At 29.3% G+C, this 23,008-nt stretch overlaps 2 protein-coding genes across 6 annotated transcripts; one reads left to right on the plus strand and one right to left on the minus strand.

Moving 5' to 3' along the window:
* Positions 1 to 301: 301 nt before the first annotated feature.
* LOC138936355 (uncharacterized) lies at positions 302 to 5,668 on the minus strand. 2 transcript variants are annotated; one of them, XM_070301694.1, is made up of 4 exons: positions 5,443 to 5,668; positions 4,735 to 5,260; positions 3,455 to 4,053; positions 302 to 3,370 (listed from the first exon to the last, which is right to left on the minus strand). In XM_070301694.1, the coding sequence occupies exons 2-4, from the start codon at positions 5,234 to 5,236 to the stop codon at positions 1,190 to 1,192; spliced, it is 3,282 nt and encodes a 1,093-aa protein (XP_070157795.1). In that variant the 5' UTR covers positions 5,237 to 5,260; positions 5,443 to 5,668; the 3' UTR covers positions 302 to 1,189. The 2 variants fall into 2 exon arrangements, with proteins under 2 accessions (XP_070157795.1, XP_070157797.1); XM_070301696.1 differs by lacking the exon at positions 5,443 to 5,668 and adding an exon at positions 4,136 to 4,178 and having other exon boundaries at positions 303 to 3,370; positions 4,735 to 4,780.
* A 1,813-nt stretch (positions 5,669 to 7,481) lies between these two features.
* Taf3 (TBP-associated factor 3) lies at positions 7,482 to 22,996 on the plus strand. 4 transcript variants are annotated; one of them, XM_070300959.1, is made up of 11 exons: positions 7,482 to 7,706; positions 8,198 to 8,369; positions 8,651 to 8,893; positions 8,996 to 10,194; positions 10,397 to 11,002; positions 11,233 to 11,430; positions 11,519 to 11,619; positions 11,905 to 12,017; positions 20,843 to 20,937; positions 21,647 to 21,747; positions 21,866 to 22,996. In XM_070300959.1, the coding sequence occupies exons 2-11, from the start codon at positions 8,204 to 8,206 to the stop codon at positions 21,999 to 22,001; spliced, it is 2,958 nt and encodes a 985-aa protein (XP_070157060.1). In that variant the 5' UTR covers positions 7,482 to 7,706; positions 8,198 to 8,203; the 3' UTR covers positions 22,002 to 22,996. The 4 variants fall into 4 exon arrangements, with proteins under 4 accessions (XP_070157060.1, XP_070157061.1, XP_070157058.1 ...); XM_070300960.1 differs by having other exon boundaries at positions 21,634 to 21,747; positions 21,866 to 21,955; XM_070300957.1 differs by lacking the exon at positions 20,843 to 20,937 and having other exon boundaries at positions 7,483 to 7,706; positions 11,905 to 12,238.
* The last annotated feature ends 12 nt before the right edge of the window (positions 22,997 to 23,008 follow it).

Here is a 23,008-nt window from a genome sequence, read left to right on the forward strand (position 1 = left end):
ATGATATGTAATCGCAAATGTAATGTTTTATGTTTATTTTATGATTATAAAAACCACAAGAATAAAGCAACTATTATAGCACAAACAACACTCAAATCTCATTGATCCAACAATGCCATAGCAACGAATTAAAAGGCAACTTTGTGATCTTGTGATAAAGAAAAATATATAGGAAGAATAAATGATTACACAATAGTTGATCGATAATGTGTATTTTATATTCTTTGAATATTACACTATTAACAGTGATTATATAAATGTTAACATATGTTATTTTACAAATATAATTAATAAATTTTTAGAGAATATCTTTTATAAACCTTATATAATTAAAAAAAATTAATTTTCTCTTTCATAAATTATAGGAAATACACATATGAATTCATATACATATATAATTTATGTACAAAGTGTTCCAAAAGTCCCGAAACGGTCAAATATATCGAAAATAAAGCATTTCTAAGAAAAATGTTTCAAATAAAGATTGTAAGTGGCACATTAAATAGCAATATATTAGTGTTAAATAGCATTGTTAAAGTAAAAATCACTTTCTGTAAATACTATAATACTAATGCTGGCAATACTGTACCTTTCAAGCTTCATAACTCGGAAAATACTGGAAAGGAAAATAATGGAAAGGAATTTTATTATAGTGTTTTGAAAAGATAAGCTTAAGGTAAGTTTAAGATAACCTACAACAATATGCAATCAAAAATGGGAGTTTCCATTTAAAAATCTTAAAGTGACTTTACGTGATCTCAACAATGCTACTTAAAGTTATGTTAACATATCGCTTCTTAATGCGCCACTTAAAATCCTACAACTTTGTTTTGAAACGTTTTTCTCAAAGATGCTTTATTTTCGAGATATCTGACCGTTCGGACTTTCGGGACACTCCGTATATTGTATGTGATTGAACTAGAAAATATTTTTTATTATTTATAGATTATTTGTATCTGCTAATACACAATTAATTTACCTTTGATTGTACTATTATATAAATTAAGATCAACAGATTATTTAGTTCATATATCATAATTATTTACATTTAAATTATTATTAATAGTGAAATCTCATAATAACATATTGCAAAATAGCGTATAACATCCCCTCATCATCAACTGTTACAATAAAAGAATTTTCTTGATAATTTATATATGTAGCTTAAAAGAGAAATCTCGAAATTTCTTCAATTATTTAATCTATGTAATGGCTTAAAATAGCCATTTCCCGAAGAACCTAGATGTTCGGACCAACTTTGATGTAATGAAATATTTCTACAAGTTTGATTAGGTAACATATCCTCTGGACATACACACTCCAGCTTTATTCTGTATATTGTCATTTGACCAAGTGCAATTTTGATATTTTCTCTATCCATTGATTCTTGATATAATTTATAATTAATACCTCGATCGGATAAACATTCGCTGATAATATCATCATCTTTTTTGTACTGGAGTTTATTCTCTAATAATGCTTTTTTTCTATGAATGCATTTTAGATCCTCTTGTGACAAAATTAAAGACACCTCGGATGATGGAAGCCAGAATGTAGAGAAGACTAGATCTACTGAAGTTTTTCTTTTGGATTCAGCGATAGATGGTAACAAAATACCAGTTGGTGATTGTCTCCCAATCCTATTAATATTGTTCGATTGATTGCCGTTAGTTTCATATTTTCGTTTAATTCTTCGCCTCTGTTGTATTTTATAATTTTTGTCTTTTATAGATGATAATATCGAAGATTGTTTTTTGTTAATTTTACTTTGATTTTTTAGTGATTCCCGTTTAAATACTTTTTCTATATTAATATCATCATCTGCGTTTTGGACAATATTTGGAAAACTATGCTTGTAAATCTGTTTTTGCTGTGTCATATCTACAACTTTGGAAGTTGTAGCTCGATGACCAGTAATTACTTGGTTTGTAATACTGGATGCTTTGGTATATGTGACTTTCGGCATCTCAAAATCGAAATTTGTATTATTTGCTCTGATTGATTCGCTTGTAATTACTGATGTATTTAATGCATTATGTACTGTAATAGTTTTTACGATATTTGACCTATCATTCAATATAGTTGATATATTTCCTTCAGGTTTTAGAGTTGATATATTCATTACATCAGTTTTGCTCATTGAATCATATTCTTTATTAATTTTTTCCATTCCTTTTTTCTTTTTTATATTAATATCCTCGTTATTCAATCGCGAATGACGTTGTATTAATTCAGAAGATATTAAATTATCATTAATTTTTTTAGAGATATGTTCTCCATAAGAAATATTTGTAAAATATGGATCTTTAATTTCAGCACTCCTTTGCTCTCGCATTTCAGCTTGCAGATAATCTGTATTTTGTTCTTCATCTTCATTGTTACTGTTATCATTTATGTATAGATCATTATACTCTTTATTCGATTGTACATTATCTTCTGTCCATTTATTATTATTTTGTTTCCATGCTCGATCATTGTCAAAATTTTCTATGACATCGTCCTCAACAAAACCATGTTTCTTGTGATTTTTGAATTCATCGAAATTTTCATCGTATACCGCATCCGAATCGTATTTGTCCATTTCCGCGAGTAGATTATCTTTATACTTGAAGATACTTTCTTTCTGATGATTTTTATGGTCTTTTGGTGATCTCTCGGAAACCAGCGGTATGTTTGCATAAGTGTCCATGATTTCGAATTGATGATGGGCATCCAAAAATTTTTCCGCCTCTTTTCGTGGATCAATCGAATTATTAAACTCCAATGATTTCCAATTCTCGGAGAAATACAACGATATCCCGGGTGGGCCAACATGTTGACTTAGAGCCAGTAGCCTCATAGTGAGCGTCGAATTAAATCTTAACCGGCAAAGATCAGCGCGTGTTTGCAATGCGAGACTTTGACCTTTCAGAAACTGATATTTCTCTTTGATTCCCTCGTAGTTTAAACAGTCGGCAGACCAATGCAAAAACCAATCATTACCGAATCCATCAACAGTGACCGATAATCCAGACATTTGCCTACTCAAGCTATCCTCTATCGGTTTTTCGAGCAAAGGTTGTCCATTACGACCATCTATGATTGTAGCTACGGTATAATAATACGTGGGGAAACCAGCACCTATCTGATGCTTTATCATAAAGTCTGGTATATTATCGTCATTGTAATAACCAGGAATTGGAATGCTAATTACTTCAGAATTAGGGACTGTGTAATTCCAGATAGGTTCAAATGTTGATCCATTGTATGCCATAATTGTAGAATTAAACATAGCCGCCACAATATCTTCGATTCCATCTGATGTAATATCTATCAAAATCGGTGGTAAGAGCGCAGCTTTTCCCGTATTGTGATGAAGTTTTCGTAATTGCTATAAGAAAAGCAATTAAAAATGAATTCAATAATCTTTTCATATCACAATTTGATACAGATTTTATTCTATTTGATTACATACCAAATCACCATAAAACATATTAGCTTGGGATACTATATATAATCCTCCAGCTTCTTGTTGACTACTTGTAGCTAGAACAAATATATTTTCTCCATCGGACTGTACCATAATTTGCGGTGCTATGAACAGTTGTTCTGTGTCTGGTAAATTAACTTTGCGTATAATATCTCCACTTCTTCCCGATATTACAAGTACATTACTTGCTCGGACGTCGTTCGATTGCATGGCATGTGACGCTATTATGTCACCAATACCGTCGCTGTCCATATCCGTTATAAATCTAGCATCATAGACATCTAAAATTCTTTGTTGTTGTGGAAATGCAACTGTATCCTGAATCGGTATTTCCCATATATTAGAACCATCACGACCGTTAATAGCTTGTAGAATTCCACCACGTCCAGATATGATACAATCTTTAATTTTGTCGTTTGTCAAATCCACACCGCAATCAATGGAAAATATGGCATGGGCAGTCCAATGTGTCCAAATGGTTTCGCCCGTTTTACCATTCAACGCTAATACGCCGCCTAGACATGGTGTTTGATTACCAAAATATAAATTACAGGTATATTCCAAAGCATCCATTGTATCCAGACCTAAATTTATAAATTAATAAATGTTACATTATGAGTTCAGTTAAATTATTGATGTCAACATAAAACAATGTTAATTATTCACCTTAGATGTTGCAATAAACATCATGTAACTGTGAAATCAAAATCTGAAAAAAAAGTAAACAAAATAAAAATAACAAATTGCAAATCACAATGCAATCTAATATATACAGGGTATAGAAAAATTAGATCGATAAATTTTGAAGGGAAGTAGAGGACTTCAAAATAAACATATTTTGTTAATACTATTTTTCTTTCCGACGTTTAGTTTTAATACTACATACTATGAAGTAGGAGTTTGTGACTTAAACAATAAGATCATGTCAGTCAATTATATCTATGTATATATCGTTAATGATAAACAAATTACATACAACTTGTCAACATTACACTAAAGACCTCTACATTAAAGACTTCTATTCTATTGAAGGTTTGATTGTAAGACCAAAATGGAACATCATAGAGAGAAATATCATTAATAAAAAATGTTTATTTTCGAGTTCTCTATTTTTCCCCCTTTAAAGTTTGTCGGTCTAATTTTTTTACATCCTGTATAATGGTAGAAAATAAAGTCCAATTAAAAAAATATTAAAATATACAATCAATATAGCAAAACATGCATATAAAATAAAATTAAAATAAACATTTTGATTAAAGATATACCTGTGCTAAATCCCACAATAATATCCTCAATTCCATCAAAATTAACATCATTACTTCTTAGAGGTGCTTCAGAAGTTAACTTTGGCAATGATTTAGTCCATAAAATTTTTGATGAGAGTGATGTACATGGTATTATTTCTGACTTGTTTATAGAGATGTCTTTTAGTTCATGTGTCAACCAATTTTTCAATATAGTTAATGGTATCGGGAATATATTCACGGTAAATATACAAAGTATGATTAAACCTAATACTACAATTAATGCTGTAATTCCATAACACAGCGGCATAAAAAGTGTCTTGTATGGTAATTTACGAGTCTGAAAGTTACATGATTTCTTGTATTTTCTACGAGGTGGCATAAGAGGCCGCTTGACACCACCATCATCTAACTTCAATCCAATGTTTCTTCCATCTCTAATAAATACCTCATCTTCAATATCAGTGAGATCATCATCGTCAATGCTATCTCTCACTGCCAATTTTGGATATACTATTGACATATTGTTTTATTTATATATATATATCTAAAAAAAATTTTTAAATTTACAAAAAATGGCAACTTAAGCGATTACATAATGAGTTATAATAGTAAAATCTAAACATCGCCAAAAATTTTGCGGATTTACAAACATATGTATACAATTGGGCGTGTAATTTTAATGTAATATAATTGCCTTTTTTAAATGTAATTTGAATTTACACATACCTTTATTCTGATTATCTTTAAAGAAATATCGCTCTACAGTACTTGATAATTAAGAATTAGAAAATATAATAATTAAATAAAATATCAAAATTATCAACAACAAATATTTATGTAGATATCAACTATCACAATCTTCTGGATATTAACAAGGTACTAATGGTACTATCAGCAAAGACAGAGAGAAGCCTGAGAGAGGCAATGCAGGCGATTTCCGTGGGACGCTTTTTCTAGGCTAAAGTCTAGAGTCTAGATTGACAAAGTACCGCAATCATCCGCCATTTTGGCTCCAACACGCGGCTCATTCAAATTATATATTTGCATGAATGTATTTTGTGAATAAAAAGAAAAAACGTAAATTATATAAATCAATATTTTTATTTATGCTTTATATTGCTTACATCCCGAGCAGCACATATTGGTTGACTAACCCCAGACAGCACAAGGATGTCCTTAAGACGTCCAAAGGGCATCCAGGACATACATGTAGGATATCCTCAGGATATCCCATTGTAATCCTCAGATCTCCTCTGGATGTCCTGAGGAAGAGTAAATGATAGCCATATATTAATCTCTGGAGAATCCAGGGAGATCCTGTGAAACATCCTAAGGATTTTTATAGGATATGTTAGGGATATTTTTCGTATGTTTCAAGGAGCAAATTTTAAAATTTAAATATAAATTAAAATTATATTTTGTTATTTACTGCCAATATTAAAAATCTAATATTAAAAATAGTTCACCGTTCTTTAATATTTGAGGCTTTCGTGCTATACATGAATATTTTATGTTTGGCTCCCGGGTTTGAGTGGTGTAATATTTTCTAAACAATCCAATATCTGAATTCCCTATGTTGGGATTGCATCAGAAATTGAACTGATAGAAAATAATTACATTTGTAATTTCCATGTCAGTTGCTCTTTGCAAGCTTAAATAATTTGCATGACCAAATCTCAAATACGAGTTCGCGTGTCGCATAGCGGTAAACCAACGAACTAGCGGTTGAATATTATTGTTTGTAAAGTTTTTGAAATGTTGCGAACAGTAACATTTCTCATGAAATATTAAATAAATAATAATTTTGGATACATGAAAATGTGCGCATCAAATTCAATTATTAATATTAAACGAAATTAATGTTAACAATTAATTGCACATATATATGTCCTCTGGAAATCCAAAAGACATCCAATATAATAGACAGGGCAGATATATCCTACAGACATCCAGGGGTTATCCAGTGGACATTTATAGGACATTAATACTTATTATAATACATAAGATTTCTAAATTATATTAAATAGCCGACACAACTAAAAATAAAATTATGTATGCATATTAAATTTTTATAAATATATTTATAATAATATCTTAAAACATTCTACAAATGTCCTAAACCGTCCTGGACATATTCAGGATGATCCTGAGGATGTTTTGTGCTGTCTGGGATCATTTTTATGATATTTTTTTGTCTTCAAAAAACGACACATTAGATAACATTCTGGTATCTTTATGTGATCTTTTAGAAGCATTTTTAAGTTATCAGGTTCAGAAATGTGATATCTTTTAGAAATCTTTTTGATTACATATTGTTTTCTGGGTTGTTTATCAATTTATAAAATATTATTTAAACTCTTTTTTTTTCAAAAAATCGCTCTTTAGCGCCAATCTTACGATTTCACTGATTACGAATATTGCTGTTATAATATAATTTTTTTTGTATTTTGGCCGTAATATGAAAAAAACGTATTCGTAATTCACCGTTTCCCGCGAGAGATCTCTACTGTCTCTCCTGTTTACCCTTAAGCCTATCACACACAAATTGGCATAGCCGCATATGCATAACATAAGACCATCTGGACTAATAAGCATCGAAATAAAATCGCCATATTGATTTATACATAGCATGCTCATTGGTCCAGACGGTCTTAAGGTACAAGCAGCCAGACCGTCGTCACTCATTCGTCCATTTCGATCACGTGACCTTTCTGTTGCACGAGATTGCAGCACATGAAATTGTACCTTTGTGCTATGTATATGCAGTTATGCCAATTTGTGTGTGATAGGCTTTACAGAGGAAAAATCAGAGAAGATATGGAAATGGCGGTATGCAAGCTGTAAAGTTTGCATTGCATCGTTACAATCTAGTGCGCGTAAAAAAACGAAAGTCCTCGCATAGACTGAGATGACATCAATCGTGTTAACGATGTGAAACTTGATTCGAAGATTGGAAAATATTCTTTTACCGTTATATCGCGAGTATTCAGGTGAGTCAATGCTGCCTAATCACGTTAATTCTCTTTTTTCGATTCTGTTGCAAAATAAAAATACTTCGAGCTTGGTATGGTTATCCTCTTTGGCTGATCTACAATTTATACAGTTAAGGGTATTAGTTATTCGATTGAGAAAGATTTTATCTTTTTCTATGAAATTTATGTTTTGTGTGTAACATTATTATTGTAATAATTTGTATATACAAAGAAAGATTACAAGATAAGTCTGTGTAATCTCTCTCACATAGCATATAATTTTAGAAATAGTAATAAACATATTTTTTTTTTTTATTGCATGTATGAATATATAAATGTATACGAGATTTTATTTAATTACGATTATGTCCATAAAATTTGGTTTTCTTTATTGTGTACATTTGTTATATATTTTTATTATTTACATATTAACATACAGTTTACAAAATATATTGCTTTAAAAGAATGCTGTATCAAAACATTCAAATATATTTTAATAATATTTATAGGAAAAAATGTCAGGTGAATATAGTCGAAGCATTTTAAAAATAGTTGTTGCTCAGATCTGTCAGATGATAGGATGGCACTCTATTAATTCTACGCCTCTAGAATTTATGGTAGATCTTATGCAAGAATATATGTTACGTATCTCAAGGCTGACACATCAATATACAGAAGTTTGTGAGTAGTTATTATAAATTTTGTCAATGATTGCTTTTTTTACTTCTATATAATTTAGCAAATCAAAATAATAAATAAGATTTATATATTTTAGATGATATTTTTTACATTCTTAAGATTTTGTTAATATTAAATACTTTAAATAAGTTATTTATTCTTTTGTTTGTTATAACTAGTAATTAATGTTTTAATTAATGTTTATATACACTATAAACATACATACAATATGTACATACATATGTACATAGATATTTTGGATTTACAATATTTTTATTTTGCAGTGGGAAGGACAGAACCAAATCTTGATGATTTAGGATTAACATTTCAGCATATGAATATTAATATACAGGAATTAGCTGAATATGTTAAAAATATAGATTCTGTTCCATGTCCTATACAGATACCAAAATATCCAGTTTGGCGTGAAAATCATTTAAATTTTTTAAAGCCAGGCAGTCGTGAAGTTGTCACTAGATCAGTGCATATACATGAACATTTACCAGCTATGTATCCAGATACTGAAGGTATGATAATAAATTGTATTTTCTATATTATACCTTTCATAACAAAATAATTACATTAATTTATATTTATATTTATATTGATAATATATAATAAAATTACAGAAGAATATGTATCAGATAAGAATGAAAGTTTAATGAATGGTACAACAGATTTGACATCTAGCAGTGCGACATCATCAAGCAATTCGAATAACACATCACCCCATAGAATGTCGCCACAAGTAATTTTCAAACGGCCAGGCGATCCGGTATCTTTTGAAAGCTCCATACCGAAGCGGGCAAAAATTTTGGAGGAAGGTAGACCATTACGTGAAATAAGCAGCGTTATGATGACCACTTCTGGTTTTTTATCACCTGCGCGAGAAGGAAAATTACCTGAGGCAAGAACACCGCATCAAGTACGATCGGATTCGCCACAACCGAGTTCTTATCCGATGGTACCACCTGAATTGAAGTGCGAAAAGAAACCGAAGAAGATTGTAAAGAAAGGTCCAGAAAATCGTAAACTCGATAAGGAGAACAAGAAGAAAAAAGGCGCGAAAGAATTGTTTAAGCCAGATAAGATGGATGAGAGTAAGATAAAAAAATTGGTCGGAATGAAGGAGTTAGCTAAGCTAAAGCCATTAAAGCCGGGTGGTGGCAAAGCGCAATCCACTATGCTACAAGAGCTTACAGCCAGTAGACCGTCCACACCGAAAATTGCGTCACCGAAGTCAGTCGTTAGTAGTTCGAAACCATCGAAAGTCGGGCAGCCGAAAATAAAGAATGAGAAGATGATAGATCTGATAGATGACTCTTCTATTGTCGAAAAAAAAGAGGATACCATTGATAAATTACCGTCAGAGCCGGATAAACAGAAATTAAACATATTCAAGAAGATATCGAAACCGCGTGAAGAAAAAGACAAAGACAAGGAGATATCGGAACCACATAAACATAAAGATATTCTCGATTCGCGCGAGAACTCGCCGGAGTTAATAATAGATGTCGACAATATGGAGAAGCATACACATCGTAACGACATAGACGCGAAAGGAGGACGCGAAGAGAAGAGAACACCGCACACGCCGGATGTGCATGTGCAATCGGATGCTGATTTGGCGGACATACAGAGTTCAGAGTCGGACGTTTACATATTTGACGATGCCGACATCTCGCCACCAGGTACTCCTAGCACACCGAAAACTCCCGAATTGAATGTACCCACTGTATCAGAGCAAAAGCGAAAGAAGAAAGAGAAAAGCGGCAAGAAGAAAGAATCTAAACTGAAGAGTCCAAAACAATGTGTCAGTCCAAAGAAGGTAGAATATATCATCATTATGTACTTAAGTATTATACAAATGTGTACATATCAAAAATTTACTTATATATACTTATAGCTTCTTTAATTAACATAGAATCAATTTCGTCTCTAGCAATAATTTTTTTTATTGTATGCTATATCCTTTTTTTTATACGAAGTTTTAACATTAATGTATCTTGCTGGTGATCGCCATTTTTCAGACAAAGCTTCTGAATGATGCAGCAGAACTGGACATACCAGATCGGCCAAAAACACCGCAGGCACCTGAGCCGCCGTTACATAGAGAGCCACCTACTCTTCCGCCTACACTTCCGTTTCCCTTTTTCCCTACGTTTCCTTCGGCACCTGGTTTAATACCCCATCCAATGTTCACGCGATTTCCATTGCCATTGGGCCGAGGTGGACCAGGGCCTCATCCCGCAATGCCCAATTTACCTCTACCACCGCGCTTTCTCAATTCATCCGTAAAGCCCGAAGATTTTGCATTGCCCAAAATTAAGCCGGTAGAACGTGAAAAGTCACTAATTTCCTCACCAGTCGAGTTAACATCTTCATCGATTCAAGGCGAAAATGAAAAAGCAGACAAAGAGAAGGTGGATAATAAACTTACGAAAATGTTTAAACCAAATAAAGAATTGCCTTTCATAAAAGTACCTGAAAAGGTACCACCTGTAGGCGCTTCATCGCCTATAGTGTCTGCACCTGTCGCACCAATCACGCTTGCTACACCAGTACCCATCGCGCAAATACCACCATTGAAAAATCCTAAAACTGAAAAAACAGAGAAGAATGATATGGTAAATTCGGTACGAGAACACATTCGAGATATCCAAATATTTTGGCTGTATTTTATCATAATGATATTTTTGGAGAAATATTTCGAAAAAAGTAATTTGTGTATATGTGCATGATAATGTATTTTTCTTTATACCTATGTGTCATATATTATAGTTTTATCCCAGCCAACACTAATTTGGTAGTTTCTGTGTATTTAATAATTTTTATATTTATAGTATTTTTTATATAAAATTTTCAGAAGTCTAAAGAACATAAGAAAGAAAAAAAAGATAAGTTAAAGAAAAAGAAAGATAAAAAAGAGAAACACAAAGATAAAGGCGAGAAAGTGAAGGAGAAGAAGGAAAAAACTGAGAAGCGTGAGAAGCTAGAAAAACTTAAAGAAAAGAAGGAAAAGAAAGATAAAAAAAAGGAAAAAGATTCAAATAAGAAAAATATGGTACTTTGTTAGCTTTCAACAATGATATAAAATAGCAATGATAATGATATTAAATAGCAATAAGCAATTTATTATGTATGCATTACAGAAGGAGGATAAGAATACAGAAGCTGTACCAAAAATAACATTAAAATTAGGTACTGCTTCTCCTAGACCAGCTACACCAGATAATGCTCCTATGAAGAAAATGTAAGCCATTAATCATATTTTTATTAACAATTTTATGTCAGAATTTCAATATTTATTGTTAACTTTTATTATCTTTACGCAAAGTTCTTGTTTTGTGATATAAACATTTACTTAAATTTGTTGCATTTTCATTTGCTTATTGGAAATTGAAACTTTTATATCATGAAATTTTTGTATATTTTTGTATATATTTCACAATTCAGCAAAGTCCTGATAAATTTTTTATAATTCAGTTTTTCCGACATAGATACATACAACTATTGACTACTTGTTTGTTTTGTGCAGAACTATTAAACCACTTGTGAAAAAACTTGATGAAGAAGTCAAGCGGGAACCTAGTCCAGAATTGGCGAAAATATCGGCATTGGTAACACGACCGCCAAAGCAGAAATCAACAAGTAAGAAAACAGAGGAGGGAATATTAGATGGAAGTCCTGCTCTTCCTACAGACTCTTTCTCTGCCAATCTTATTAGCGTACCACTTGCATCAATTCCTCGAGCAAAGAAATCTAATTTCCAAAGTCTATCTCAAAATGAGCCAATACCTTCATCTCAATTTGACAATTCTCCTAAAGTCCTGAAACCTCTAATATCGCCACAACAACCACCGTATTATTTTGTAAGTATTCATTTTGTTACATGATATTTACAATAATGGGGATCATTTAAATTTGCATCATGATTCAAAAGATCTTGAACTATTAACATTATAAACAGGAATTTATGACAAAGAAAGAAATGATGAATAAGTTGAACAAGTCATCTATGTAGGAAATAGTAGGTAAAGTTTTTGGAAGTTCGCGCAGGTTCTTAATTTCAAAGCACTATTCAGTATCAAACAAAAATACTTTTGTCTAACTATTTTTAAATCGCACAAGAAATCTACATTATTTCCGAATTTAAGTAATATGATAATAATATGTTTAGGAAAAAATATTTTTACAAATTAATAGATGATATAGAGAGAAGGAGAGAGAGTGTGTGCGTGCGTGGCGTGTGTATATGCGCGCGCGCGCGTGTGTGTGTGTGTGTGTGCATGTATGCATGTGTATATGTACATAATAAATTTGTACAGATAAATTTTAGTGTTAGAAAGAATAGATCAATATTAAATTTGTACAGCAAAATCTTACAAATCAATTCAAAAGTTATTTTGTTATTAAGTTATTATGACAAAGTCAATCAATTTAGAGGGAGTTTGCCTTAAATTATATTGCAAATATTTTCTTGATATTTTATTCTATAATGAGGAACCCAACCCATCGACATTGTTTCAAATACAAACCTATCCAAAAATTCCTATTTATTTTATTTTATGCTATCTATGCATTTAGAACCTATGGTGACGGTATCATGTCTCCTTTTTTTCCTTAAGTCACGCTTTTGGTATATTGTTATGTTGTATAAACTATAAAAATGTAGTACACGTTTTCTCTTATAACTATATTTAGATTTACTGTGTATTTTACGTTGCAATCATTATCTTAATCAATTTCTTTAACGTTAATGCTCGTATTTCCACTTCTCTCTCAATCTTGAGTCTTAAATATTTCATCATTCTTACACAAATTGAATCTTAAATATTTATCTTATTATTCCATTTTTGCTTTTCTACCCTGTAAAATTTATAGCATACAAAAAGCTCTTCAGAAAAGACTTTTAATAATTAATTTAAATAATATAAAGTTAAATATATACAAGGTATTATTTATTTTACATACATATTCGATGATGTTGAATGCATTTTAAATAAAAATATATACATAGATATGCCTTCATATACAGGTGACCCAAAATTTGATTTAAAATAATATAACAAAAAAACTCTCGAGAAATTAAATAATAAAAGTATTTGCGATTTTTTATTCCAAGTAGTAGTTTTTGAGATATAAGAGTTAAAACATTTTTTGCAAAAACACTTATTTTTTGGGATATTTAACCATTCCAGAACTTTTGATGTTCACTATGTATATGTGTGTGTATAAGAAGGGGCAAAAACCATTATGTTCTTTTAATAGTAGATTCTCCGATCAAGTTGGAGTCAATTTTTCCTTAGCGAAAATGTCGAGAGAGGCTGTCATTTTTTTAAGCTAACTAAGAGAGGCTGCCATTTTTTCAATTACCCCAATGGTTTCCGTCATATATCTTTATAAGCAAATCTTAAGTTAAAATTATATTAAAGTAATTATTATTTGAAAATAACTAAAGAAAGAACGTGATTCTCTTGTTAATCTCTTGAGTATACATAAAATTTGGCTTGTGAGAAGCTTTTTCATATTTTAACATTTCAAGAAGACCTTTCTTATTTACAATTTTTGTTTATATAATAACTCGAAAATTGTTGATACTTTGATATTTTCACTAAGAAAGAATTGTTTTTAATTTGATCAGAAAACTAATATTAACAGAATATTTAGTGATTTTGGGGACACATGAATTATGTACAAAAGATATATATTTTTAATAAAAAAACGATAGATAAAGAAGACCGATTTCTGGCTCAACAGTGTAATGTAAATTATAAATGTAATTACGTGTAAATTATAATGTAATTACATTACATTTTACACATTATGTTTTATACACATATATACAGGGTGAGGAAAAAATATAGAAACTCTGAAAAATTTCGAAAAATAGCGTCTTCCATTGGGAAAAAGTCGCAGCACTGAGTACTTAAAGCATATATCATTGGTAATATTAATGAGCATATTCCGAATGCTGCACATTTCATTGGGAGTGCAAACTACTCCCAGTGCGCATTAAGAGCATTTTGCATTCCCAATGTGCAGCATTCAGAACATACTCATTAATATTACTAATAATATACGCTTCAAGCACTCAGTGTTGCGAGTTTTTCTTAATGGAAGACGCTGTAAGTTTTACAGAAAATTCTTTCGAATAAAAGTTGTGGGATTTAGAAAGATATACTGATTTTATTAGTTTGGGTTTGGATGGCGTCGCCAAGGTTAGGACAAGGTCACCTTAAATTTTTTTAATGGAAACCCCTATTTTTTATTACATATTCTTGTCGAGATCTTTTCAAAACACCATAATAAACTATTTTTTCATTAAGTATTTTTCGAATTATTTTATATCTTAAAATCTGACATATTTTGATATAAAAAATAAAATATATCATAAAATATTTAGTTTTCGATAATCTTACCGTAATATTTTTATGTACAGAATAATGAGACAAATCAATTGATATAGAAAAAATAATTGTTTTTAAGAAAAAATATATAATTATTTATAATGGATTCTCTCTCTCTCTCTCTCTCTCTCTCTCTCTCTCTCTCTCTCTCTCTTTTTAATGCACTTATTTATTTGTCTCATTATTCTATTATTCTATACATAAAATATTACTGTAAGATTATCGAAAACTAAATATTTTACGAGATATTTTATTTTTTATATCAAAATATGTCAGATTAAGATATAAAATAATTCGAAAAATACTTTATTATAGTGTTTTGAAAAGGTCTCGACAAGGGCTACAAGAATAAAAAATAGGGATCTTTATTTTAAAAATTCAAGGTGATCTTATCCTGATCTTGGCGACGCCATCCAAATCCAAATTGATAAGATCAGTAAAGAGATCTTTTTAAACTCTACAACTTTTATTCGAAACAATTTTCTGTAAAACTTATATTTTTCGAAAATTTTCAGGGATTCCATACTTTCTCCTCACTCTGTATGTATTATATAAATATTTGGTTTTTTTTTAATTGCTGAATATGATAACATTTCTATATTCATTTAAAATCATTATATTCATCTAAAATGTTAAGAAAGCGATCAAAATATGTTTAAAAAAACCTCAAAATAAGTCTTTTTTAATGGTAATATATAATATGATTAGTAATCATTTTGTCTCAATTATTTAATTATTTGTATTATAGTTTATTCTTATAATTATAATCTTTTTTTCGCTAAAAACATCAAAAATAGATATCTCAGAAATCTAAGACAGCAATATGATAAAGAAAAATTTTTAAATAATGACCAGTTATTGAAAACATCTTTTTTCTATCATAATGTAACAGATAAGTTTTTGTAATTATAAGAATATCTTATAAAATAGAAGAATAGTGATTGTCCATATTTCTTTTTCATATGTTTCCATTAAAAGAAAATTTCTTATAAAGATTTTATTTTTAATATTTGATATTGATATCTATTTCGGGTGAATATTTTTAGATAATATATTTAATGTCAAAAAATCCTCCTGAAAAGATTCTGATGATAATGAGTGAATTTAAGAATATGCTATATTACCTTATTATATGCTATATAATAAGAAATGTAATATATACCACTAAAGAAAAATAGAGAACATTTTTCATATACTAAAAATTGGGCTATTTTCAAATCGCTAAAACTTGGCGAAAAATCATGGTAGACAAAAGATTGAAAAAAGTATTTTGAAGTTTGAAGTTTCAACTTTAACGCGCTATTTGTAATTTAAATTTTTTTATCTTTTTTGTTATCTGTTTCTAAAAGTAACACGTTGATTTGTTTTTTAAAATTAATGGTATTAATGTTATTAGTATTTGTGACACTCTGCAACTCGATAAAAAAATTTCTTTCGAAAAATTTATGTCAAGTTCCATGAACCACATAACTACAACATTTCGTCTACAAAACACTTTTTTTAAATTTTGTTACCTTTTTTTTCCAATTACACGATTTTAAAACTAAACCTATTTTTAACAAAAAGGGGACCACCTTCGTCTCTCGTATGATCTTTACCTTGACATATGTTGTCAAGGACTTGATCCTGAGTAACTTTTTCTCATAACTTAATCGGCGATCTCTTATAATTTCTGACATATTTAAAATTAAAGTTTGATTAAAAACGAAAATTTAGTATAGGTTATACAACGTAGCTCACATCAAATTTGGTAATTATTTACATTAAAAATTTGATTTGGATTAAGTTATATCTTTCGGAAGTGGAGCCCCCCGTGGGGGGGGGGGGGGACCTAATGCGTTCACGTATACACTTTCCTATCCATACAACAATTATGGGGTGGACCTCGCTTTGCTTTATAAATATACCAATTACTTCCTTTAGCACGGACATAAAGACAAATTTCTCAAACTTTTTGTGTTTATAACTTTTTAATAAACAGTGACCGCCGATTAAGTTATAAGGAAAAGTTACTCAGGGTCATGTCCTTGACAACATATGTCAAGGTCAAGATCATACGAGGGGGGGCTCTTTTTATGCAGGTTTAAAAAAAAAATTTAATAATATTTTGCAGTCGAAATTTCTAACTTCAAAATGCTTTCTTAATTTTTTGCCGAATATCGACATATTCTTAGTGATTTCAAAAACACAAGATTATATATGTATAACTTTTGTTCTGCTTTTTAAGTAGAAATGGGCTCTTTTATCCATCTTCTGCTTTAATCGATTTGTTATATTTTAGGATATTTTAAATGTATATAAATCTTTTCTGAATGGCATGGTAAATTTTTTGAGTTTGCTATTTATAGAATTGATTGTTACACATATACAAATATAAGCTTCATTTGCAAATAAACATTTCGCTTCTTTGCAAATATAAAGTTCTTCATTGAATAAGTAATATTTAATCAGATATACATTTTAAGAATAAGAAAGCATTGGTCCTCGTCATTTTATCACATTTATTACATTAATATATTTTAAACTACTGCTCATATACAACATTAGTATATATTATACTTGTCTCTTCTTATTATTACAAATTTAAATGATTAATATATGATAAAATAACAAATAATATTCTAATTATCTAATGAATTTAACGAACAAATATTTACATCTACTATACAAGAAAAATGCAGAGTTTATATATAGAGATGTTACTACTATATATATAGAGATATTACTAAATATATGTATATTGTAATTGTGATATCATATATATCGAATATATCATTTTACCTCTAATATAAAGATAATGTATGTGTAACTAAATTGTTATCATATAAATTTTACACCACTTATTTGGTACATCAATAATATATTATATATATACAGGGTGGCCCCGAACGTTCCAGCCAGACTTTGAGATTTTATATGAAATTTAATTCTGTACAAAAAATTTCCTATAAACATGAGTCGAAAAATGCTTTCTTAAGAAATATTACTTAAGAAGTAATCGCTCAAAAACCTCTGAAATCATGATTATTTTACACATTTTTCCAAATATCATGGAAAATGAGCGTCTTTTAACAAAAAGTACCGAAACAAAAGTTGTAGAATATTAAATTATCTTTCAAATGAGATCAAAATGATTGTTGTACGTTCCATAGATTTTGATATAACCAGTTTCAAACGTACAGAAAGTGCTTTTGTTACTTATTGTTAGATCGGTTAAAGTTGAATCAGGAGGAAATCTGTAAAGCGACTAGATCGGTCACTCGATGCCGAAAGTATATTGGATCTAGGAGGGGATATTTTGAGAACAGTTATTTTTTTACATCTTTATTCATTTTCTACTATTACGTGCTATTTTAGCTTAAAAAAATTTATTTTATTTTCATAAAAGAAAGATTTTTATTTTTTATTTTTATCGTTTTTTCAAGAAATTTATTAAATTTCATTTTCTTTTCATCTTTTGCTCTTCTTTTGCATCAGAGGTTTTTGAGCGATAACTTCTTAAGGAAGCATTTTTCGACCCATATTTATAGGAAATTTTTTGTTCAGATTTAAATTTCTTATAAGATCTCAAAGTCTGGCTGGAACGTTCGAGGCCATCCTGAGTATATATAGGGTGTAACAAAGCGCCCGTATTAGCAGTTTTTTGAGGAAACAACGCATTTTCATGAAAAATGTTTCATGCAAAAGTTGTAAAGCTCTAAGTGGCGCATTATATAATAATATTAGTATGACCTTGAATAGCACCGTCAAGGTCATAAAAATAACTTTGAATTTTTTTAATGGAACCCCCTATTTTTCATTACATAATCTTGTAGCTTACCTCGAAAGCTTTCCAAAACACTATAATAAAGAATTTTTTGGTTAAGTACTTTTTGGGTTATATTATATTTTAATCTGACATATTTTGATATAAAAAATAAATTATTTCGTAAAATATTCAGTTTTCGATAATCTTACCATAATACTTTTATGTACAGAATAATGAGACAAATCAATTAGCGCAAAAAAAAACAAATAATGTTTAAAAAAATACATTGTAAATAATTTTCTTAAAAACAATTATTTTTTTATACTAATTGATTTGTCTCATTATTCTGTACATAAAAGTATTATGGTAAGATTATCGAAAACTGAATATTTTACGAAATAATTTATTTTTTATATCAAAATATGTCAGATTAAAATATAAAATAACCCAAAAAGTACTTAACCAAAAAATTCTCTATTATAGTGTTTTGGAAAGCTTTCGAGGTAAGCTACAAGAGTATGTAATGAAAAATAGGGGGTTCCATTTAAAAAATTCAAAGTGTTTTTTATATGATCTTGACGGTGCTATTCAAGATCATACTAATATTATTATATAATACGCCACTTAGAGCTCTACAACTTTTGTAAAACATTTTTCACGAAAATATGTTGTTTCCTCAAAAAACTGCTGATACGGGCGCTCTGTTACACCCTGTATATACATACATACAAGCTTCCACATTCTTTTGTAGTATTAATAATATATTTGTAATATATTAATTAATAATATACAGGGTGGTCTTCGTAACGGTCGCCACGATTTTTAAGGCACTTACAATAATCTGACATAAAAAAGTTTCAAACAAAAGTTGTGTGGCTTCAAGGGGGCCATAAGATGGTGACAATGATTTGACCTTGGAAAATCATTTGAAGGTCATGTGAAGGTCAACTTTAAAATCTTAAATAGAAACCCCCATTTTTTATTTAGTATTCTTGTAGCTGACATCGAGAGCTTTCCAAAACACTATAACAAAGTATTTTTTTATTAAGTACTTTTTGAGTTATTTTATATTTTAATCTAACATATTTTGATATAAAAAATAAAATTTCGTAAAATATTCAGTTTTCGATAATTTTACCGTAATACTTCTATGTACAGAATAATAAGACAAATTAATTAGTGCCAAAAAAAACAAATAATTGTTTAAAAAAATACATTGTAAATAATTTTCTTAAAAACAATTTTTTTTTATACTAATTGATTTGTCTCATTATTCTGTAAATAGAAGTATTACGGTAAGATTATCAAAAACTAAATATTTTACGAGATATTTAATTTTTTATATCAAAATATGTCAGATTAAAATATAAAATAACTCAAAAAGTACTTAATAAAAAAATACTTTGTTATAGTGTTTTGGAAAGCTCTTGATGTCGGCTACAAGAATACTAAATAAAAAATGGGGGTTTCTATTTAAGATTTTAAAGTTGACCTTCACATAACCTTCAAATGATTTTCCAAGGTCAAATCATTGTCACCATCTTATGGCCCCCTTGAGGCCACACAACTTTTGTTTGAAACTTTTTTATGTCAGATTATTGTAAGTGCCTTAAAAATCGTGGCGACCGTTACGAGGATCATCCTGTATAGTGTATAATATATTAATTAATAAGATATAATATATTAATTAATAATATATTAATAATGATATATATAGTTTAATAATTAATAATATAGTTTCTTCTTAATATTTTTGTATATGCCATAAAAAAGAAGTAATTTTTTTATATATCTGAGTTATGTTAATTAATAATATATGCCCAAGCTTCTTATTCATTTCTCTTCTTTATTTAGCAAGTTTGTAGTTGCATCAGTGCATACGTATATATTCTTCTATACAAATATGTATAAGATACTATTTTTAAGATTTATGTGCTATTTCTGAATTTGCTGTTTGCCTATTAATTAGTAGCATTAGAGCATGCATTTTTTATAAATATGCGATATTTTTTAGAAATGTAACTAATATCATTTTTGGGTGTTTTTTATTTCTAAACTTTACTTTTATGAGAATTTGGTCAAGATATAATGATAAGAAATGTTTTTATTCGTTTATTTCTTTATTTAATCAGAAATATATATATTTACGATTTACCAATACATAGTTTATTAGAATTTATATTGATAAAAACATATTTACATTAATAAAAACAGCAGAAAGTATAAAATTAGACCATTGCATGAGATTTGCACATTCCATAAAAGAATTTAGCATCAAAGACCCGTTAGGAATATAACTGACGGTTTTAACGGTACAGAGGTGAAAGCAGATCCAGTTACTAAAAAGGATGATGCTAAAGAAGACAAAGAAAATGGCAGGAACATGTTGCCTACAACACCAGCCACTACTGTGGTGAGTACGCTTTATACCCCTTTCAAAGAATGTTGCAAGGCATTTTCTGTTCACCGAAGCTATGAATAATTAGTTTTATACTTTATAATACATTTATGTTGTAACATGATGTATACATCATATGATATAACATAATGCAAAAAAAAAAGAAATATGTAGATATTAAAATATCTCGTCTCATTAATTGTTTTAAATAGGATTTACATATAAAAAGCTAGAATATGATTTAAAAAATATACACAAATGCATATCGAATATTAAAAAAGAAGAGACAAGTTCATCTCTCGACACATGTGCCATTGTAAATCATCATTTCATCAAAATACATTAGTCCCACATATTATTTAAGACTCAAGAAATTTTGAAATAATACAAAAACGTATTTTCAAATATTACATAATATCTCATTGTTATATTAAAAATATTTCTTTTCGATGGATAAGATTATTCGTAGATAGTTTGATAAAATATATGAAGTCTATTGACTATATTTCTCTGCAAAATCAAAGCCAGAATATTATTAAGAAACTTATTAAGAAAATTATTAACAAAACAAAAAGAAACCACTTGAATAATCGATCCGATGTTGGCGAATGTACTTGAACAATTTTCTACTCTCAAATCTCTAGAATAAATTCATCAAGATGGGTTGGGTTAGCCAAAAAAATCTCCAAGTTCTGTTCTGTTTATCTTGAGATGAGTGTTACAGGATCGAGGAGGTCGTCAAGTATGGATATGTCCCGCATGCGGCAACCAGGATGATGGTTCACCAATGATTGGCTGCGATGATTGTGATGCGTGGTATCATTGGTAAATAACTTATTATAGATTTATGTATGCTGTACATATTTCAGTATGAGATGAAAACATTAAGTTTGTATATTTAATATATATGCAATAAATTAATAATATTTTCTATATTTTGCAGGGTGTGCGTTGGTATGCAGGTTCCACCAGCTGATGATGAAGATTGGTACTGTCGATTTTGTATAGCAAAAAAACAGGAACTTCTCCATGATAAAAAGAAGAAAAAGCGAAAGAAAAAAGTTAAAGTAACAGCCTAGTATAAGCCAACCGGGTCTAACTGCGTGAGACCCGGTGTTACTATACCATTCACTACCAAAGTTAAAGCAAAAGACAACAAAATTGGCGTTAAAAGCGTAAAAATGAAAAAGGTGTCCAAGAATGATGTTAAGATACAAATGAAGGGAAAATCGATCATGACTAAAGGAAAAACTGCAAAGAACATAGTGAAAATAAAGGCTGTAAAAAAGAAATAAAAACAATTGTTATATTATGCAGTGCAATTTAAATAGTAGAAATATTATTTTCTAAACTGTAGGGCAAATGTAAAATTATTCTATTCTATACTAGTGTTTAATAATACCCTGTACTACATTAACTAGGGTGTTTCGAAAATGGAGGTCAATCGCTCGAGAGGTGATTGGAGAGCCAAAAACAAGAGTTGGTATGAACGTAGGTCTGGAAATGTATTTTTTTCGAGTTATCACTAGTTTTATATTAAAATTTTAAATTGCTTTGCTTTCGAATGTTTTTATCAAGATTGAAAGAAGAGATAGTTTTTATGAGTTTTATAACATAAATAAAGTCAAATAAAAGTTGTGGGCTGCTTTAGAACTACCCAGAATAAAAAAAAAGAAAAATATAAATATAAATAAAATAAATAAATACAAAAAGGAATAAAATAAAATAGATAAATATAAAACCATCTCTTCTTTCAATTTTAACAAAAAAATTCGAAAGTAAAACTTTGAAATTTTAATATAAAAATGGTGTTAACTCGAAAACAACACAGCCGATCGAGCACATCTTCCAAACGATTGATCTCCACTTTTGAAATACTCTTATATATTTTATAATGTTGATATTACATTCATTAAAAAATAAGATATCAACACATACAAACATCGTTAAGAGTATGGATATTCTACAGGTTTTGTAAAGATCTTCAGTTTTCTATTGCATATATGTTATGTAAATTTCTTATGTGTAAAAACTATATTAGTCATCATGGATAACATAGATAATTATATATATATATATATTTTTT

The sequence above is a fragment of the Polyergus mexicanus genome, unplaced genomic scaffold (assembly GCF_030449975.1).
Source record: "Polyergus mexicanus isolate NDT 795.1 unplaced genomic scaffold, iyPolMexi1.0 SCAF_9, whole genome shotgun sequence".
NCBI classification, from domain to species: Eukaryota; Metazoa; Arthropoda; class Insecta; order Hymenoptera; family Formicidae; genus Polyergus; species Polyergus mexicanus.